Source organism: Carassius auratus, unplaced genomic scaffold (genome assembly GCF_003368295.1).
Source record: "Carassius auratus strain Wakin unplaced genomic scaffold, ASM336829v1 scaf_tig00000254, whole genome shotgun sequence".
Lineage (NCBI taxonomy): Eukaryota > Metazoa > Chordata > Actinopteri > Cypriniformes > Cyprinidae > Carassius > Carassius auratus.
Genome location: NW_020523286.1, coordinates 272,870 through 296,279, shown reverse-complemented (window position 1 = coordinate 296,279; position 23,410 = coordinate 272,870). Strand labels below are relative to the sequence as shown.

The 23,410-nt window shown below is 37.6% G+C and overlaps 1 protein-coding gene across 4 annotated transcripts in view; it reads right to left on the bottom strand.

Moving 5' to 3' along the window:
- Positions 1-10,289, bottom strand: part of LOC113068851 (voltage-gated potassium channel subunit beta-2) — a 58,909-nt gene extending 48,620 nt beyond the window's left edge. For 2 of the 4 annotated variants that reach the window (XM_026241717.1, XM_026241718.1), the window contains exon 1: positions 10,047-10,289. Coding sequence is in view for 1 of the 4 variants with exons in the window: in XM_026241718.1 (XP_026097503.1) it covers positions 10,047-10,123 (77 nt within the window). In the remaining 3 variants the exon portion in view is untranslated. Of the gene's footprint in view, positions 1-5,282; positions 5,366-10,046 lie in introns of all 4 variants that reach the window. The other 2 variants (XM_026241715.1, XM_026241716.1) reach the window with 2 other exon arrangements.
- Positions 10,290-23,410: the final 13,121 nt, after the last annotated feature.

The following is a 23,410-nucleotide window of genomic DNA, read 5'->3' as shown; positions in this document are numbered from 1 at the left end:
TTCCTGAGCTAAATTAAACATGATGTTGACTTAATTAGGGGCCAAGCACAGAATGTGCGACGGTACCTACTGTATTCATCAGAATTCTTCTTCTTCTGCTCTTGAGTCTAAGGCAACCCAAAGAATCGCTTGCGGGAAAGTTGAGATTTGGCACACTGATAAGACAGTCTCAACAATAACCACTGCAAATGTGGGGTCTCAAATTCAAACTCTCTAGCACCACCACTTACTGTATATTAACTATAGTTTTTGTGTTCCCTGAAACACAAACATTAAAGGACAGGATAGGTTAATGAATTGTTAACTGCTGCACATCTTGGTCCATGGTTGACCCACTGATGAATTATTTAGCTACTATGCTAATGCATATTTCAGCATTAATGATGTGCCATTAATAGCTGAGCTTAACACAAGTACATGATTAAGTGATGCGTTATGGGGTAACTTTAACCTAAAAATCAAATTCGATTTCAGTGCAGCTGTGAATTTTAGCCCCAGGAGTCACTGATCACATCTCACTAGTGCACAAATTCAGAGGTTAGAGGACATAAATATGCAGACTCTCAAAAAGAACAGTCCTAAATTATTTTATAATAAATAAATAAAATCCACAATTGTGAACGCAATGACAAACATATGATCACTGGCACAAATAGGGTACAAAAAGAGACTTTAATATGTTTTAGGTTCACATGAAGTTTGAAACGTTGCAACCTACTACAATTAGGGACATTATTAAAATCAATATGAAATCCAATCACGTGTGTATATTCTGTCTCCTGCCTTTTAAATCAATAAAAATGAAACATATCCCCAAATAAACACAAAAAGCATTAAAAAAAAAAAAAAGTTAACAGAGCTGGATATGAGCCTGTCATGCTTTAATAACATCAAAAAAAAGTGCACCGTTTGTTAGTTCATGCATTGGAAACAAGAATCATCATTGCATATCACAGCATTCCAAACTTTTGATCAATGTACCTTAAAACAACAATGCCAAATAACTACATGAGGTGTCAAGCTGTAATCCTTGTGTGTTGTTTGCAGCATGAGTGAACTCTGTGAATATTACTGAACAAGCATGACTCCACCTGCTGTATCCTCTCACTGCATGGCCAACTGGCCCGTCTCCAGCCTGGCTGAAGTTTACCAGCAGTACATTATAAACTGCAGACCTAAAACATTCAGTCAAGAGAAGTAAGAGAAAGCGTAGGGTCGACACTTTACACAGCTCTGTTTAGGATGTGGAGAACTGATGCTACTGCAGAGCGAAAGAAAGAGCATAAAAGAGGGGAATATTGCTGGGTCATACACTTAATAGAGTGCATTAGTCATTTTTCATCATTCACTCACCCTCATGTCGCTCCAAACCTGTATAAGTTTCTTTCTTATATGTTGAACACAAATAAGATATTTCAAATTTTGAATAACCAAACAGTTGATGGTCCCCATGGACCTTCATAGTATTTCCTTCCCTATTACCAGCATTCTTCAAAATATCTTATTTTATGTTCAACATACTGTAAGTAAAAAAACTCATACAGGGAGTATTTAAAGAGTAAATAATGACAAAACGTTCATTTTTGGGTGATCTATTCCATTGATGAGAGAAAGAACTACAATCCTGGACAATGTAGTTTGTCAACATAAACCATTAAACGGTCAAAAAAAAAAAAAAGAAAAAAAAAAAGGAGAAAAAAAAAAGGAAATAGCTGGTTTCAATAAAACCATGTACCGCATCAATTAACCTTGGAGCTCGCAGTAGGTCTGTCCCAGGTGGTTTAGAAGTTATTGTTAAAAAACAATTTCAGTATGAAGAAAATAAATTGAGTTTTTCATTTTGACTGTTGCACTCTATACATAACTCTTTGGACAACTTTATTCTGATTGATCTACGTTTAATAATCCTAAAACTGTCCGCTTATTTTCAGGTTTAAATAGGATTTTGTATCCTAAATTTGAACCACACTAAGCAGAAATCAACTAAATCCAGTATCACACCCTCAAGAACCTAAAACAACCTCCTGAAACCTACACCGACAATTAGGTACGTTTTATCAGTCTTTAAATCGCATCACGTCCCGCGACTCTTGTGTCGGAATACGTCTCATATCAGGATACCCAACCCTTTAGACTGATGGCTAATGCTTTGGTTTTGGATGTCCATGTGACTGAGACAACAGCCACAATCTGGCCCTCGATAGGTTTGCTAAAGGTGTCCTCTGAGAGGCCAGGTGGCATGAACTAGTAATCACCCTGCATGACCTGAACACACTGCACACATTAAAGACATGCGCAATATGAAGAGAGAGAGAGAGACTTTATGCATGACAGACTAGATGTTACACATTTATGTTAATAGCTAGGATTATTGATTGGCCTTTAGCGACAGTAGATGTGGCAAAAAGCATCACACACTGTACGTTCAACATTTAAGTAAAGGGCCAACTGCAATGTCAGTGTTCATTCCATTACAAAGGTTAGTTGGAATTTGACATACCAAAATGTATAAAAAAAAATATTTAGTTACTCTAACAGCATTCATAATATACAATTTGTATTGTTTCCGGAGCACCAGATCAGCAATAATACTGTATATCACAATATTACTGTTTTTACTGTACTTTTGGAAATTACTTCTCTCTGTACTGTAGGTGATTATAAACATAAGGCAGCATTCATGTGACATAATTGCTACCGGTGTTGTCCTGAATAATATGTTCTTCAGTTCATCATCCTACAGTGAATGAATGACGCACTGCTCAATAACAGCTCGGCTAGAAGACATTTAGCCCATGGATACTAAGAGAACAAGGGAATGGAAGTTAGATTTATAATATCAAGTTCACATTTCTGCTGTCTCATGCTGTTACGAGTGGCAAAGTGTGGGGGGAGGGAATAGTATTGGCTGCAGTACAAAGTCATACAGAACATGAGCACCACTGCAACACACACACACACACAAACAGAGTGGCAGGTCATTTCCATGACTCAGCAGTTTATTTCAAAATCTAAACCAGAATATCAATGTTTCTTGACCCATAGTGACATATGATCATGATTCAGGAATGTCCACATCCTAGGAGGTCCAAAAATCTGAGGCAACATTAAAATAAGTTAATATTATGAAAATATTAAATGTAATAATTTAATGAAGAACAAATACATTTTATAACGCAAAATGAAGAACTAGTTTCCTAGATTTCAGTTTACTTCAGCTTTTACAGTGCATTGAAGTTTAGTTTATTTGTTTACATGGGCAATGCACATGAATGAACATGACTGTAAATGTGCCAGAATTAGCCAGGACTCATAAGTTATGTCATTATAAGTCATGTCAGAAAAATTGTATCTACAAGCTGAATGCACACAAAGTCTAAATTAGGAGAGGGAAATTTGAAACTTTAAGCCCACAGTTTCCAATATAGGAAGGTAAGGGTGGAAAAAGTTGCAGTGTCTATATCGATGATAAATGTATTCAAATTGATAAAAACATTATGGCCTGGTTTCACAGACAGGACTTAGACCAGGATTAGGCCATAGTTCAATTGGGATATTTAAGTAATTTTTAAAAACGTGCTTTTAGAAAATAACACTACTGGTGTGTGTCTTGAGACAAAAACAAAGACTCTGATATATTTTAAGATCGGTCAGTGGCAAAAGATCATTATTACATTTATCTTATGCATCAGTGTTTACAGCATGCATAAGGTTACATAACATCCTAGCTGAAACAAAGTAGTCAGGGAAACAGAGTGATCCACCCTTCAGACATCTGGAGTGAGTCAGGATTAGAGAGGGAGAGGTGGGGCAGGCTTTGAGATCATAATGCAGTGAAGCCTCACTGTTGCCTCATCAGGATTCTGGGCACTGTACTGCATTGTCAGCATGCTCTCGCTCTCTCAGCACTCTTTCAACTCCTCTACAGTGCTGTGTGGGGTGTCTCCTAACTCTGCTGTGTGTTAGAGATGAGCTGAGTGGTGGTCAGTGTCTATTGTGGACATCCTGCTTCCCAGAGGGCTTTTAAGAGCAGCTGAAGAACACAGAAAGTGCTTGCTGGCCTTGTGCCAGTCCTAATTAGGAATGCATCCAAGATGGGGTTTTTTTTCTTTGCCTCCCTCTCTCCATCAGTTAATTTTGTTTACTTCTGATCAATACAGAGAAATAAGTATGGATATAAAATATAAATTCCCTTGGTGGTCTTAAAAGCTCACTTGAATTTATGACATTATGTTGCCTTGAAAGACTGAAGGCTCATTCATTCAAAAGTGTTAAGTCACTGACTGTATCAGCAATTAAGAGACTGATATAATAAGGTATTACTTGGAATGTAGAGTTTCCACCATTATGGGAAGGAATTTAGAAAAAAGGTTACATTTTATTGTTAACTTTTTATTTTCTTATATCTCCAGTCTTTACTGGGGATGCTGTGACTATGTCAATTCAACCATCAGGCAAACATAATAAAAATATACATTTTATTATTATTATTATTATCTTATCTTATTAATATCCAAAACTGGTATGGTATGATTCATAACCAAGTATACAGTTGTGTAAATCCATTTAGATGCATTTCAACTCCGTAACATTAAATAACACTTTTAAAGTGACAGTTCACCCTAATGCCAATCCTATCTTTATCACTTCTGTAAAACACAAAAGATGTTATTTTATAACACTTGTTAGGTTACTTTTACAAAATATCTGCTATTATCTTCCACTATGTCACAAAGTCATAGTCAGGTTTAGAACGACATGAGAGTAATGACATGATTTTTTTTTTTTTTTTTTGGTGAACTATTCCTTTAACTCATCAACACAGAGCAGCAGAAAGCGGAGCTGAAAATCCAGTCTAGTCTATCCACCTTCTTCTCATATACTCAAGAAAAGATCATCTGTAATAAATCAATCATACAATTATACAGTGAAAATACAGTATAATTGTATATATGAGGCACCTGGCAACCCTATGACTGCAGTGAGCCAATCACAGAGCAGAGTTTGAACTGAAGCCAAAACTCTGCGAAAGTAGACAGTGATCACCTACAGAGTGCTAAAGCATGAATATACACATAAGAGATGCATCAGCGTACAAATAAGGATGCAAAACGTCTCTTCTAACATTATCAGACCTAACATTTGTTAAGGTTATTTCCCACAGAACAGAACTCTCACTGAGCATCAAAGAACACAAATGATTCTGGCATTAAACGTAAAAAAAAAAAGACTAGATACCCCTCTAGTATGGATAAAAAGACATACTGCAGATGCACACTCACCGGTGTCTTGTGCTGTGTTTCTGCCTGATAACTCCAGCTTGGCTTTCACTGTTGAAACACAGATGGGCTGAGCAGAATCCGGTCTGAGAGGTGTAAGATAGAGAAAGGAACAGACAGACAGGGAAGAGAGAGAAAGGGAGGAGTGCGCTCAGGATGTTGCCAGTGCTTTGGCTTGCAGTAATGTATTCCTTTCCAAGCTCAGCGAATCTGCTTCCCGGCTATGCAGATCATCAACTCTGAATGTGTGTGTGTGTGTGTGACTGTGTGAATGTGAGGAAAAGTATTTGAGGTTGAAACACAAAAGCATAATAATTGCTGATATTATGTGCTGAGTAAACTAAACAAAAGCCATTCAGCATGGGATGTAGGATTTTACTGGAGATCCTGTGACAATGTTAATTCAACCATCAGGCAAACAAAACATGCATAAATATGGAATGCAAAAAATAAATAAATCAATGAATTGAATTCAATTAAGGGATAGTTCACCCAAAAGCACATATGTATGCAAATTATGTGCTCAGGTACATTGTTTACATTCAGATCAAAGCATAAACAATTGAATCTGCATACATACGTTGTTTACATAAATGGTGCCAGGGTGACACAGAGGAGACGAATTGTTGAATAAAGTCATTATTTTAATTTTTAGCTTTCTTTGCACACAAACAGTAATCTCGTAGCTTTGTAAAATTACAGTTGAACCCCTGTGGATTATTTTAACAATGTCCTTGCTATACTTCTGTATCTTGATCGTGTTAATTGCATTGCTGTCTATGAGAGGGTCAGACAGCTCTCGGAATTCAGCAGAAATATCTTAATGCATTCCGAATATGAATGAAGGTCTTACAGGTTTGGAACAACATGAGGGTGAGTAATTAATGACAGAATCTTCATTTTTGGGTGAACTTTCCCTTTAAATGAACCAATATACAGGTGTTTCATATTGCTTGAATGCTTTTACTGCTGTTGATCTTTTCTGTGATGATCCATTGGTTTGTAATGCACTCTTTAAAGATAAATCTGTTAGGAAAAGGACCAATGTATCTCTAGTTAGACAAGGATTAGTGACAGATAACAGCCTGTTGCTAATGATTTTCTTTCTAAAAGTGTGGTGCTTGACTGATAAGCGCTAACTTGCTACAATTTCACATTTTGGCTTGACAACATGTCCTCTATTGGATTTCACAAACAGTCATACAAATATCTGAAATATCTGATCTGGATAAAGCCAAGTATTTGTGATGATCCATCCAAAACTTAAACAGCTCTTCAAAACGTTATTGATTCTGATGAACTATTTTGATTCTTTACTCTTACAAATGAAGGTTCCAAAAGGACGTTATTGCAGTGATGCCTTTTGGGGAACTATTAAGGGTTCCCCAAAGAACATTTCAGTTTTTTTGTGTGTGTGTTTTAGCTCCACTACAGATCCTTCTGTGGAATGGAAAGTTTCCAAGGATGTTTAAGTTTCTTAATGGAACCAGAAATGCCCATAAAACAACCTTGATATAATCATTTCACCAAAGAACCTCATGCTTCAACTGACTATTGTCTTTTTGTAAACTATCACAAACCATTCATGCTGAATCATCGTGTCTACTTCCCAGCATGCTTTATGGATACACTGTCTGGGATGGTGATCAATTTACAGGGCAAGTAAATAACAGCTAAAAGGAAATGTTCTAACACTGTTCTTTCAAATGACTGTTTAAAATGCTGTTCTTTTTAAAACTTAGCTTAAACCATCTGTTTAGTTTTGTTTTCTATAAAGTAGTTCTCCACTAAATATTTATTTTTAATAGTGATGGGATTCTGGCCTGGCTGGATTTGAACCTACAGTAAAAGCACCTTCCAGAGCCTTTACAACTAAAATAACAACAACAAAAAATTGAATGGAATAAAAAGTAGAATCGCTTTGAATGACAAAACAACGAACCAAATGCTCTCAAAATGCTACTTCATACACTTTTAATGACTGTAAGTGCACTCATATGGAACAGTGAAATACCTCATCAACTTACAGGTTCCACCAAGCTAAACTATCAATTGGCTCCCAGGGATACAAAGGTGAAGGAACACTTTCTATAGATAAGCTCTGGTTTCTGTCTGGGCTGTATAAAGTGACACTGCATCACAGGGTTTGTTCCATCCAACTAAACATTCAACACTTTACTGAAACTTGCACCCAGAGCTCAAGGAGCATCACTGGAAATAGAGGTGATAGATGCTGAAGTCCGCTACAGGCCCTGTCCTTGAAGTACAGAGACAGGAACATTTCCATCCTCTCTGTCACTTTGGGTCTTGCAGATTGTGGTGACAGACTTGCTCGGAGCAGCTGAAGTCTTTTATGTCACACCACTTATGTCATGCAAAAAACGCAGCGGCGAGATTTCTGAAGGGAAAGAGGAAATTTGATCATGCTACCCCCCTCCTAAGATCCCTTCACTGGCTTCCGATTAATTTTAGAATTGATTTCAAAATTGTATTACTGGTTTTTAAATCATTAAATAATTTAGCACCTTCTTATTTGTCCGATCTACTTCATTTTAGTCCGGACTGCTGAGCGAATCATCGGTACAACCCTCCCGTCTATTCAAGAACTGTACTTATCCAGAGTGAGCAAAAGGGCTGGCAAAATCACTCTGGACCCCTCACATCCAGCACACTCCCTCTTTGAACTGTTGCCATCTGGTCGACGCTACAGAGCACTGAGCACCAGAACGCCCAGACACAGGACCAGTTTCTTCCCTCAGGCAATCCATCTTATGAACAGCTGATAATAACTGTGGAACACACTACACTTTATATTTATATACACATACACTTATTTATCTAACACACATACTTAGTATACACTTAAATTTTGCACATAATAAACATGTACATACAGAACTGCATTTGTAATATACCTGCCTACAATTGTCAATTTGTATATTGTCATTCCTTATCTACTTATTTGTATTTTTTACTCTTTTATTATGTGTTTTATGATCTGTCGCTGTCTTTCTGTTGTACTGCGGAGCTTCTGTCACGAAAACAAATTCCTCGTATGTGTAAACATACCTGGCAATAAAGCTCATTCTGATTCGGATTCTGATCCCTACCTTCCCACTAGAGGCCTTAGATCCAAAGATAAGCTCCTCCTTCAGATTCCCACAACCTGGCTAAAATCGAGGGGTAACAGAGCCTTTGAAGTGGCCGGCCCAACACTGTGGAACAAGCTCCCACTCCATATTAGATCTGCCTCCACTTTGTCTGAGTTCAAATCATGCCTCAACTTATCTATTCTCTGTTGCTTTTAGCTTATAAGAGTGTTTCTATCATAAATTGTTTTGCTACTATTTGTGTACTTTATAAGTGTTCTGTTTCAAACTGTCTTGCTGACTTTAGAGAACTTAATCTTTTATTTTTCCTAACTTGTACAGCATTTTGGTCGACCTGTGGCTGTTTTTATTTGTGCTTTATAAATAAACTGAACTTGAGTTGCTGAATGGACAGATTCGTTCTCTGGACCATGTTTTGAACCAGTGTCTTTTATCAAAGTCAGTAGCATTGAACCAAAACAGCAGTGACTGCCATTATGTTTTCAACTGTCCTCTGACAATGGATATTACATTTCATTTAGAGGTCAAATACTGAGGTGTCACTTGCTCTGAAAACAGAAATTTGATGCCTTGTTGTTGTGAAAAAAAGTTACATTAAATCCAGTGATGCTGTTAAATTATTAAAAGCATCAGGAAATCTTTTAATTAATAAAACTGAGAAATATTTAGCAAATAAATACAATATTGACATTCAAAATCAATTTCATTTAGGCCCCCTTCGTGACCTAAATGAAGCTGCAACAGTTAAGTGCAAGAAGTGTCCAACATTCCACACTTCATTTTTTCAGTTAAGTGCATCATCCAGGCATCTAAAGTGCACGTTTTCCTTTTTGGAATTTTCAGTGTAAACGCACTTACTTTCACTATTTATACTACAAAATGTCATAGAATAGTGCGGAAGTACGTGATTTGGGATGCACCTATAAAACTCTAAAACTTAAAATCAAACGTCTGAAATGCTACAAGTGAGATCTGAGATTTGCTGAAGATTACATTTAACAGTGATAATAAAAAATGTGACTGGGCAGAAGCTCTAATTCATCTTGTCTATTAATACATCTGCTACTTAAATTACAAACCCATTAGTCTGAAATCAGTTTAAGAGTCACCTTAAGGTCGGAGACATCCTTAGAAACTAAGATGATAGTGTTCTGTTCAAATGCTTAACACAGGACAGAACACAGTAAAGGCAATGTGATCTTCTCTTGTCATGGGTTAAAACCAGGTGAGCTTAGCTTTAGATTAATGAAGGATAGCCTCCACATACCACAAAGCTCTCTTGCCTTATTTCAGTAAATGTGTTCACATCTGAGCTCCATGCAATAATGCAATGGGTAAAATATGCAAAGTTAAATAAGCCACTTCTTAAGAAGAATACAGACAAAGTGATGTACAAGGTTAGGTCAACAGGGTCAACGAGGTCAAGCAGGACGACGCAGCATGGAAGCACGCGCTGATTTATAGACCTTTTATTATTTAAAGTATTCTAACTGTCCTTGACAGAGGAATCCACCACAGATGGACCGTTTATATAATGCAAACGTAAAAACATTTCACATATCCGCTTTTCAAAGTATGACTGATGTCTGCGAATAGCCTATGTGCTCGCTCAAGTTATAATACATATTTGCGTTCTCGTGCCCGCGAGCTGCCTTACCTCTCAATTGTGAAACATGAGTTCTCGCTGTGAGATGATGTCGAGGAATTCTTTATACAAAACAACAACATAGACATTGAACAAAGCCCGCTGCTCTCGGTTCTAACGCAAAGCCGCACGCCACGGATGCACGCGAGTAGCTGTCATTGACCAACAGAGCAGAGCTGGGAAGGAACCCGGTGTTTATGACGCCATTTGTGAGTCGCTGTGTTTGATGAGGTAATCCACTACACGTTATGACATGACGTCACCGCAGAGACTATAGCGTGCAACGATAGTCATATTGCAATAACTAGCCAATTCTTTCAAGGAGCAGACGTAGCTTTGCTTTGAAAATTAAAAAAAGTTGAATGTTTATGCTAACGTTACCCATTCCAGCTCATAGCAGTGTCTGAAGATAGAGATCACACACAAAAGACAAAGTATGTAATAAAAGTCTCTATGTAATGAAAAAAGATTTTAAATGTATATATATATAAACAAAAAATTGGAATATTGGTATTTATAAATTTGAGTAAACACTTTGATTTAACACTTCACCAGTTAATTAGCCAACTCTGGGCTGTCGCTGGGGTTTGCGTGGCTCTGGTGCAGTTTTACCAGTGGGCCCTGTTTGAAATGTTTTAATTTGTATGTTCGTTCTATTTATTTATTTGTGCTATTTACATTTAAATAGCACTGCATAGTCATCTTAAATACAAAAGTACAGACAACTGTTAGTATATATATAAATCAGTTTTAATGGTAGTCCGTGTATTAAATTTTTTGAGGTATGTCACGTTATGTGTGTTAGTATGTTTACTTTATTTTGCTCTACTCACTTACATACAGTATATGAACTGTCCTGCACCCACACCGCAAGTGAAAAAATATGAAAAAAATAAATAAATTTTGGTGTCTGTATAATTTTTGGTTTGACTGTAGATAATTTTTTGTTAAAATTACAAAGTAATTCAGTCAAGAGCAGTAAGCGATTTTCTTTCTTTAATTTTCTTGGATTAACATTAGGGTCACCGACAGCAGGCGTGGTCACTTTAAGAGACAATGCATCATTAAATGTATCATTGCATTAAATGCATCAATGCATCATGGATTTTTTTTTTCCACTGTTTACTTTGACTCAAGAAATAACCGACAGTTTTTTCTAGAAAACTCTCCGGTACTTTGACATAATTTGAACACCACAGGTGCTGAATCGGGCTCTTTTACATATTTTTTTTCTGTTTGCATGTTTAAACTGTGATTTATATATTTTATAGTTTAGGTGCAGGGGGACTTGAAGGAGAGCTCGGTTCGATGTTGCTGTCCGTGAGACTCAGCTCTCTGCGTGTGCACCATATATAGCGGGAGTAGGCTAGGCTTCAGTTGAGTTTGAATGCTTTAAACTAATTTGAATGCTTTTGAATGTAATTTGACAAGGCTTAAAAATGTGCAAATGATAAGCTTTCATGACGACATGCAGCCCATCAACTGTCCTGAGCGTCTTTTTATGCTGGCCTCAGCCAGTCGGTTGAGATCATAAATTTTGCCTTTTTTCTATTTCTGTCAACATGAGAGGCTACAGGATTTTGCAGTGAATTGTGGTCATTTTTAAGAAACGTAAGTTGACTCTGCATATTTTGAATCTGAAACATCAAATTTTGTTTTTTGGAGCCTACATGGAATACATCCAAAATATGCAGTACATGTCTTCCAGGACTATGTTTATGAAGCTTATTTCCCAGCTCTGCCACTAGATGGTAGTATTTGCTTAGTTAAGCGTGAGGTGCTGCGCACTTGCTGGATAATTGACTTCACAAGCTGTCAGTAAAAAGATGCCAAAATGATTATATATTAAATTAACCTAAGTTAAATGTATTTATTTGATTTCAAAACTATGAAACGAAATATTTATTCTCTAATAATTATATAAAATAAAGTGTGCATGTAGGAGTGCTTATAAATCGAGGTCAGGTTGAAAGATGAGATGGTATTCACTCATAAAATATTCACATTTAATTTGTATCCCATATTTATTTTGTATCCAATGGACATTTAATGAGTAGTCACTTTAAATCAGCAGTTTGCATTATGTTACAATTATATTTTTAACAGCTGTGTGACTTAAAAGCATTCATTGAAAAACTGGATTAAACAAAGATTTGGAAGGCTTGAGCCAGAATATTTCTATGACTGTGTGCAAATCCAACAGCCTCTGATTACCAAAATATGCAGCTGGGCTTTAGGGTCTCACCGCAGAGATTCACCAGCTATTTCTCCCTATACAGACGTCGGAGTGTCTTATTTATTTATTTTATTTCTCACAAAAGAAGCTTATGATGTGCATATGATCATAGTGAGGAAACGCTTATTAAACTTGCTTGTAAACCAGGTAACCTCGTAAGAATGGGGATTAGATTGAGAAACACTAACGATGCAAATGCACCCGCTGTGCCATCTGTGCAACGCTGCAAACTTAAATCAGCCATAGCACAGTATCTTCCTAAACACCCAACTTTCTTTTCCAGCCCTCTTTGTTTGTCGTAAAGCAGGGGAAAGCCGCTCCAGACGCAGGGAGGGAAAGAACAAAAAGCCTTTTGTAAACTAATTACTCTGAGCTATTCTTTTCCCTCCTGCAAATAAAAACGTTTGTGTTTTTTTTGTTTTTTATTATCAATTCACTTTTCAATGAATCTGACATCGCCTACACAGCAAAAAAATAACAATCCACTGTACTGTGTAGAATCTTTTAAAACTTTGCATGTTTTTGCAAGTCAGTTGTTCTGGAGTTTGTCATCTTTGCCTTTGGAGCAAACTACTGTTCTTTCACAATAACACTAACTCATCAACGTGAACAGCTTAACCAAGACATTTAAAGAAATATTAGACATGGCATAGAAATTTGGATACTCAGAAATCTGGGTAATAATAAATTAAAATCAATTGCACTTATATTTTAAAGTGTCATTTATTTCAGTTTAAATGCATTCTATTATTTTGCTATCTATGTTTATACTGGACATCTGAAAGCAATAAAAAAATAATATTTTGATAGCTTAAAAATTATCACACAGTCACATCATCCTAAAATTATGTGTATCATATTAGTGCATCCTAGAGGTCAAGATTTGTAATATGTACTTTTAAAAAGAAAGTGTTGAACAATTAAAAAAATATATATTATGCTCATGATATATGTTTTTGTTTGTAGGGGATTGATGTGGTTAAAAAAAAGGTTTACAGTGCTGTACTGCAATTGGATTGTAATTTTTTTTACAAATAAAAAAAGGTTAAACTATATGAAAATAACCACAAAAGAACTAACGCTACAGATCACAATATGGTAATAATACTGTAAATTATAATACAGTAAAGACTCAAAAAAAATAATAAAGGAGTTATTTTTAGCAAGGATGCATTAAATCAAAAGTGGCAGGAAAGTCACTTATAATGTTACAAAAGTGTTCTATTTAAAAATAAATTATTTCTTTAGAACTTTCTATTAATTCAATTTTCTGAAATTCAGATTTCAAGCTTTCCATTGATCAATATATTGAGAAAATATTGGAGAGTTGTCCAAATAACATTCTTAGCAATGCATATTACTAATCAAATATTTAAGCTTTGATATGTTTACAGTAGGAAATTTACAAAAAAGCTCAATGGAACATGATCTTTACTTAATATCCTATGGCATAAAAGAAAAATACATAATTTTGACCCATACAATGTGTTGTTGGTTATTGCTACAAATATTCGAAAATGTGGTGGTTCTGAGGCAACAGATTTTTCTAAATAAAATGTTATGTTATGTAATCTAGGAAATATGACCGCAAACTTGGAAGTTCAATAAGCAGCTCCTTCCATATCCTACAAAAAGCCTCCAAAACAACTTAAACTGGCGGCTCAAACCACTGCACCAATGACTCCACATAACAAGATGTTTTTATTATGCTTTCAACATGTCTCAGATACAATATACATGACATGTACGCCTGCAGAGCTTTCCGAGTTTCTTCTCTCTGTCCTCAGACCAGCCCCACATGCCTCGAATCACTCGCACCTAACGTCAAATCAGCACCTTCAGCTAGCTGCCCTCGGCCTCCATTACAACACCCACAGCAAAGAGCCTCCTCCCACGCCGAGGAGACAACTGATCCCGCGGCAGCACGCAGCAGTAGGAAATGTTGCCATACCAAGTAATAAAGACACTGGGATTATAGCAATGACTCACAGCTTCACTGCTCACTGTGTCCCTCCTTCTTCCCGCCATCATGGGAGAGACTGATGTCTTTATGAGGCGATGGTGATGAAATGTTGCATAGCGCGATCCTCTTGAATGGGGAAACAAGAGGAGCCATTGAGGAGGAATCCGAGGAGGGCTGGATAAGCCTGTGATTAGATTTACAGGCTATTTAGTTGGTAGTGGGAGAGGGAAGTTCACCAGTTCACTATGCATCAAGTGGGACACGATGTTATACCGTGGAGATGAACCTTATCGTGAAGATGTGTGATACTTCTTACAGGATATGAGTCAAATTTACAGAATACAGTTTAGTCACTGTTAGCATAGGTCAGCCTTCTGGAATAAAGACCGATATTCATGTACAAATATGCTGCTGGGATGACGGATAACAATATCGTTCCCTTGTTTCATGCTTCCATAAATGATTTCTGAAGTATCATCCGACACTGAAGACTGAAGTAATGCGGCTATAACCCTGGACCACAAAACCAGTCACAAGGGTTACTTTTTGTAAATAAAAATAAATTAGCTTTCTATCGATAGTAAGGGATAAAATATTTGTCTGAGATACAACTACAGTATATGAAAACCTGGAATATGAGGGTGCAAAAAAAAAAAAAAATCTAAATATTGAGAAAATCGCCTTTAAAGTTGTCCAAATTATGTTCTTAGCAATGCATAATACTAATAATAATTAAGGTTTGATATATTTATGGTAGGAAATTTACTAAATATATTCATGGAACATGATCTTTACTTAATAACCTAATGATTTTTGGCATTAAAAAAATCTATAATGTTAACCCACACAATATATTATTGGCTATTGCTACAAATACACCCGTGTGACTTACAACTGGTCACATATAGCTACTGTGTTTAATGAATTAACTAGGATCTCTTCTTCTTGTTTCAGGCGGTAGCTTGTACACAGGCCGTAGTTGGCTTCATCTGGTAGCCAGCTCTGGTTTTGCGATGCATAATGTCACTTACAGAAGACCCTGACCTCTGTTAACATATGGACTCCATCGATTTACCATCCCTTCCTCTGAAAACCTCAAAATCCCCTTACACACGGGAGATTTACACCCAAAACATCATGGTATAATGTTTCTTCCCCCCTTACTCTCTTTGCTCGTATACTCTCCCTGACTTTCTACTCTGCCAACATGTTTGCATTTGGGTTGTTGGTCATGGTGCTATGGATTCACATAGCAATGGTAATGGAGAACAGAGGTTTTTCTGTTAATACTAGCTTGGTTTACATGTTTGTAACACCTCATTAGCCAGCACTGAGAGGCCTTGCTCTAGACATAGATCATACTGTATGCTAAAAGAGAAAACATCATTAACTCTTGAGATTATTCACACACATATCTGAGTACTGGAAAGAGCCTTTGATTTGGCAAACTATATTTTGTCCTCACTGTTTATGCTGGAAAACTTTACATAAATCTTTTGTACTCTACAGCAGGTTACCAGGTTACCAGAAATTCATTGTGACGATATCTTTCTCTACATACATAAAATAATTAATAAAGTAAATGTTAAGTAACTAACACCCTGATCATATTACTGATAACAAAAATGAGAAAAGAAAAAAAAGCATGCTCTTCTGAGAAAAATACGGTGGATACCCTGAATACTATAAAGATACAAAATAAAAATTGAAGAGATCAGGCCGTGCCCCAGCCTCTCTTCCTGTTAGAAAAAGAGCTCCTCTCACTGAACACCAGTAAATTGGAAACAAATGTGCACAGAGAAACAAGCTTTTCCAAATGGGAGAAGAGAACAGTTGAGGAACAGGACAGATGCTTCCTTATCTACATCCCTCTTTTGCCTCTGTTCAATCCTACATGTCATTAGACAAGTCAGCTGTGTCAAATGTGTGTCTTCAGTGAGTCACTCACCATCACAAACATTCATCTTTTGCTCTCCGGCTGCCCAGCGGGTTGCATCATAAAGATGGATGTCAGTGTGCTGATCCAGAAAATGCTATTTGCAATTTGGAGATTGTATATACAACCTACACATTTAACTGTGACTCTGAAATGCTCTCTAAATTCACAATAGAAAATGCACAGACTTTTTCTACTGGTGCTCATGAGATATAAAGGAGGAAAAGGAAATTCAAAACACATATAAAAAAATGACTACAGCTCACTGACTATTTTCTGTTTTCGCTCTAATCACAGTTGGATAGGCTTCCCAAAGAACTCAGAAGATGATTCACGCTGATTCAGTTTGTTTTAATTTTGAACGGCTATTTGTCCCTCTTAAAAGGCTGAAAATTGATGTTTCAGCCAATTGACCAATGAAGACATCCAGTCACTGTCCATGCGTCACAGCTGGAGAGGCTGGCTGAACTTTTCTAATGCATGTCAGTGGAGCTGGGTGTCCATCCTCAGGCCTCTTTCACACAGGAAAAGCAAAGCGTGTCGGTAGCCAACTACGTGTGTTGTGGGATGCGGCGGAAGGACAGAGGAATTCAGCTGCCATCTCAGGCTTGTGCAGTGCATGGCGCCTCCACTTCACCGGGTTTACTCACCCAGTTGCTCCCTGATGTCTTCTGTGGGCTACTGTCAGCGATTTAACCATTACATGACCGTGTTGGGTCTATTAATGTGACTGTGGGAAGATCTGAAAACCAGATTATATTGAGTTGTTCCATTGTCAAAAGTTATGAATCACGTAAATGCGGATGCAGACAGAATGCTAAGATGCTTTTTGAGTTTTCTGCAATACTTTAATGGCTCCACCACAAAAGCAGTCTACAATAAACAAATGACTCTTATGAGCCAGTTGTTTTTAGCAAATGAAAAATAAACATATCCTGCTTTGTCCGAAATCACTCATTCATTTACTAATCCCTAAAGGCCTAAAGTGTATGGTGGTTGAGTTCACTATATCAGTTCATTCAGAATTGCGACACCACTATGAAATAGCCGACAAGGGATTTAGTGCACTATAAAAGGGACAGGAAGTGGTTTCAGATATAGCTATACTTTCACTTTGCAATCAATGCAGTCCGATTCCTCAACGAATGACTCATATGAGCTGATTCTTTTTCATGAGTCAAAACCCCCAAAGGTGTAGTCCGATTCCCAAACAAATGAGTCTAACAAGTTGCATGTTTTTTAATGAATCAAACACAAATCTTTCAGCTGTGAGATTTGTTCTGTGTAGTTATCAATATGAAAACATGTAAAGATAGGCTACACATATGCTTTTTATCATGGGTATGTTCTAAATAAAATAAATGTTACCACATTTCTGTTTTTAGCCTACTGGCATTTATGCTCCCTCTAAAAAAAAGTGTGTGAAAGAACTATTTTAAATGTTAAAATGTTTAAATGGACTTGCTTTTTCCTTTTTCCAGATATTTATTTTCTTATGTATTGTTAGTAAAACCATTAAGAATAATATGAAATTGTAAAAATTCTTCTCTCCACTTAGAAATAACCAAAGTGGAAGCGGATAAAAACAGTTGTAATACAATATAATGTCAACAGAGGGCACCCTTATCAATTAAAGGGGGCTCCGAAGAAATATGCCAGTGCGGAGGAAATGACCCAAATATGATCAGCTAGGACTGAAAAGTCCATAGCAACAAAAATCTGTTTAAATGATGCTCCTTCTAGTTCAAGACAGAGTAGGCCTATACCGCAATCTGTTTGCTGGATTTGAAGCTATAAAATGTCTTCAAGCTTAATCCGCTATATTCACCGTTCACCTCAAACCTTCCGTTGGATACTTTGACTCTTTTGACTTTCACAAAATGTGTGTGGTACACATTTTCCAGACATAAAGTATGTTACTGGCTGATCACATGGAATTTACAATGCTAGGATAACTGGTAGAAACAGCTGCACTTCGAGCAGGTGTTTGGTCAAGTCACACAGTAAATTGTGGTTGATATTGTGTCATGAGAATATCCTCGCACCAAACGCTCTATCACAAACACCCCCAGCTTTCGGTGTTTCAGTGACTGAGATCGAAACCCTGTGCAATTACCCAGTGCAGCTTTGCAGGCGAGACGTCACGAGCGGAGGGCTATCGACAAGCTGCGTGTCTATCTTTATTAGCCAAATCCAATGCAGAAAAATGGATCCCTCTGCTTATCAGCGTGGTGCTCACTGTGGCTGCTCATGAGCCAGAGGTCAGAGACATGACACCAAATTATGGGCACTGTAGACTTATTATATTGATGGAGAAGATGAAGGAGGGTGCAACGGGAGGGTTTGGGTGAGGAGGGTGGGGGGTTAAGAGGATACTGAAGATTAGGAAGGGAATTGCCGCAGTACACTGGCTGCTTTTGTGAGCCCAGTGTCCGAGGGGAAAATATCTCCTGGGGCAAGAGCAGTCTTCCACAAAGCACTAGTCCTATTATAGATACAACAACTTGTTTTCAGACTCCTCAATGTGAGACGCCACGTTTTGAGTGGTAGTTTGGAGAGACAGGCCATGTGAGCAAGGTCATATAAAATTATTGTGGGACACAAATAGATGCTGGGTGTTTACAGACAAAAACAGCCCAAAATAAATTTGCTGAAGGGAGACTGGTGTTGCATGTTGCAATTTCTTTGACTCCTATGTGTCTTTATTTGTAAACAGTTGTTTATGGACAAAAAAAGTGCACAAGATGCAACATTTGATGCCATTATGTTGACCATGGGTGAACATGATATTGTCAAATAGCAGCAGTGGAAGATGAAGGAGAGCACAATATATTTTAATAATCCAGATGACAGGGCTAAATCAACACAAACCCATCTACAAACTGACGTTAACACCAGATAAAGACAAACTGAAAAGGCTAGAGCAGTAGGGAGGCACATGAGGATAATTAATAGAACACAGGTGAACAGAATGAAACAATCAAACATGAGGGAAAACTAGCCCTGTGTCCCAATGTGTATACCATCCACCCTATCTGGCCTAAATAGCATAAAAATGACTAATCACATAGAATTTAGAATGGATAGTATGCACATTGGAACACAGGTTGTCAAGGAGAACACATGGGGAGAAAACACTACAAAACAGGTCCATAAATCTGACATCACCTTCCCCTACCGGAAGGTGCATCCTCATGCCCAGGAGGCCTATCAGTATAGGCTTGCACCAGACGGCAGGCTCCAGGGCGGTACCGGTTCTGGGAACCACGGCGGGGCAGGTAGCTCAGGGGTCCATGGCAGAGCAGGCAGTTTGGGATACCATGGCAGAGTGGCCTTGGCCTCGCAACTCGGCCCTGCCACTACGTTTAGAGACTTCACATTTTATATGTAATGTTTAATTTAACTTGGAATCTTTCCTCAAATAATCACAGTTTTGGGGCACTGAACAAAATGAATGATGAGATTGGTGTAGCCTCAAATACAATAAATAAATAACACTGAATTAGAAACTGTGTGGATTTAGTACCTGTTGTAGTCACTCTCAGGTCAGAAGTGGAGAAGACCTCAAGTGTGGGTACTGGGACAAACTCATACTCAAGTTTAGTCTTTGCTTGATGTGAGTTCAAGTTGTTCGTCATTAAGACATGTCAAGTGAACTTTGCCAAATAGCCCCTTCCCAGGGAGTAGGGAACAGTATACACTGTAGGGATGAAGGTTTTCTCTACTAATATCACTTTAAAGGTTCATTGCACTCTAAACAGAGTGTATCTGTGTATGATGGAGTCAAAAAACAATCAATAACTCATCATTTCACATGACCAACACAGGCATTACAACTGAAAATCTCATCTATGAAAATAAACAACAGCTCAGTATTCATAGAAAGTAATGACTTTTCTCTTTAGCTCAAGTAAGAGTTTCATCTCCCCTATTTGATTGCAATAAAACCATTCTCTCCCTGTTAAGGACCGAAGGGTAGAGTTTGCAGTCTCAGGAAGCTGCTTTGTAATGCCCCACTTATTAAAAAGCAATGCTGGGGTCCCTGAGGTGGCTCAGTATGGTCTGTACATGCAGGCACAGAAAGGGAGATGTTTGGTTTACGTGGTTTATGTTAGCGTGGATGGTGAGCTAAGCTCCATAACGAAGCCTTAGAGTCTCTCTCAAGCAGAGGGCCCCTTCTCAGTGCTCACATCACAGTGGGGTCCTATCAGACATCACATCTCCTCTGAAATATATGATATAGATCTATGGACCCTCTCTGCAAGTGCAGGTTTAGTGTTTAAGGTAAAGCCCACTCTTTACTTGAATTTCTCAATTTCCTGAATAAGCTATAAAGCCTCTGCTTTTTTATGGGAACTAGTATGATGATCATTAAGGTATAGATTTGCCCTATAAAAACATCTTAAAATACTTAAAATGATTAATGCAATGGCTCTCATTAAGTAACACCAGTAAGTGTTGAACTACTTAAAGGGATAGTCCACCTCATATTGTTCCAAACCTTTCTCCAGCTGAACCCAAAAGCTATTTTGTACAATGTTGATAATCAAACCAATCTGGCTTCTACATTATTTTTATCATATATTTTTGTGTGTCCATACAGTGAAAATGGGAATCAAAACTGTTTAGTTTTCAATATTCTCTAAAATATATATATATATATTTTTGTGTCCTACTAAAGAAAGTCATACATTTTTGGAATGACATGATGGTGAGTACAGACTTTTCATTTTTGAGTGGACTAAGTATTAGTGTTAATTTTTCAGATTACCAGATTTTTTATATATATAAATAGATAGGAAAAAAACGAACTTCATATCATATTCCCCACCAGCAGTGAAGGCAAATCCACCCACCTCACCTTTCCTGACAGCAGCTCTCTCTCTCACGCTCTCACACTCGCACCCTCTTGCTGTGTTGTCTACTGGGAGCCAGCTGCCCTCTGATGACATCACACACCCTTCCAGCTGCAGTACTGATGGTGATAGGAACAGATGTTGGCTTTTGGGGGGCCTCCCCTGACAACCACAACTTTCTCTACCCACCTCCAGTTGCAGGGCCAAGAGTACGGTTGACATCTGCTCTCAGCATTTCACTCATAATAAAGCCTTTAGCCAGGACTAAATTTGTGGGAAACCACCCTCCAGCTTGCCACGTCCCATGCATTTCATTTTTGATGGCACTATAAAGTTAAATTTGTTCTCATGATGCATCCCAAAATGCATTTCGAATAGTCAAGGCATTCAAACTGCCAGGAGTCACATGGCTCAAACTGATATTTTATGTAAATTGAGCATATGAGTCTTATTATCCATATTAAGAGAACAGGAGTGGAGGATTAATTTAGGTTCCAAGGTTTGATGTTCAGCTTTTTATGACCTCCTTTTTGCAAACTAAAATTGCATTAAATAAATGATGGCATCCTCTCTTAACCCTGCTATTAAAACAAAAATCACTGTGTTGCTACTAAGGCTGTCAGTAGAAGGGAAATGTTGTCCTGGGCACACTAAAGTTCTAAATAAAATCTCAAATGGAAGAGTGGGTACAATAATAAAATTGTCCTAAACTCTCAGAAAAATAAAAGGTAAAAAAGTTGTCATTGGTGCAATACCCTTTGAGAAGGTACTAAAATGAATCATTTAGGTAATCTTATATATGCTTTAGGTACTAATATGAACTTTCAGGGGTGAATAAGGTACAAGGTACCACACCAGTCATAGCTTTTGTAAAAAATAATTAATTCTGAGAGTGTACAAATTTTGGAAAGGGTCCTGCTGTTTTTTTGTTTGTTTTTATTTTGGCTTGGTTTTTATATGTTTTATAAATACATAAAAATGTACAATTTTAGAAAGAGTCATGATATATATATTTTTATAAAATAAAATAAAATAATAAAGGGGAGAGTGGGGGTACATCAACAAAAATGTCCTGCAGTATAATTACTGATTGTTACCACAAGCTGCTCTGGGCCATGTTATGGAATCCAATTAAGACATGAAACAAGATAAATGATTATGACACAATTAATCATTTCTCTTGAATATAAAAACACTAATCATTGACGTGTCATTCATAAAATATCTCTGCATATTGAAAGCGTAAAGACTGAGGGCCATCAGCAGGAGAACTGAGAGTGTAGTTTCAGCCCGGCTGCTTGGGTACCATACCGACACACGGAAGAACTGCAGCTGTTAGGCCAATCTCTCTTTATGCATGTGGGAGAAAAAACATTAAGCAGGAATGGGCATTCTCCCCACTTTTCTCATTACACAACTTTCCCCGTTCTGGCACAACATCACAACCTTCCCTCACACACATCTGTGGGCACAATGAGCTGTCTCTGGCCTAAAGGATGGGGGAGGACGGAATCTCAGCTGTTCTAGTTGTCAGAACCCTGGGAAAGTGTTCTCTCCTCTCTTGCTCCCTCTTTCTTATGCCCTCTCTCTCTATCATTCTTTTTTCCCCTTCCCCCCAACCCTTATTTGATGCCCTGAAACCTGAGGACTTGCCTCTGATCATAATTTTAAGTAATACCCAGTGAGGCAAAGGAGAGAGGTACCAAAGGGCTTAGAAGAACATTTATATTGAGGCACAAGTTCCCTTTAAATCTGATGGATTGCAAGTTCTGCTTTCAGTTGTGATGTTGACCCCAACTCAATTTAAACAGGCAGATCTGTTTGATGGTTGCTACAGCTGTACACATTTTGTCAGTGTTGATGTTTTATGTTACCAAAACATAAGAATGTACCATCCAGTGAATCCACATTATAGGGAGCGCTAGTTAATCTTGAAGAGAGAGAGAGAGAGAGATGGGCGTAAAGAGAAAGAAAAAAATCACATACAATGCTTGCAACTTTTAATAATAATTTTTAATAAGATCATTTTAATTCAATTTTGTGTAAGTTACATTTTAAACGCATTATTGATTTTTGCTTCTCTGCCTCTTTTTCGATGTTTTTTTAAATGAACCGGTTGAGTAAATGATTCAATGACTCACTCATCAAAGGTCTTGTTCCAAATGACACTTGCAGTTTTGCGGACTTACAATGGCCACTGCATACACATGTCCATTAAGTCCAAGACTGTACAAGACTGTAGGTTGTCCCATTTGTAATTTTAGCTTCAGAAGGGTTCTCTTGAGCGTCCCCTTTGCATCCTCAAAGCCAGAACTGATGCGAGCTCTGCAGTAGATTTCTACCGGATATTCAAATTGGCATTACATCACAAAATGTGGACTTAGA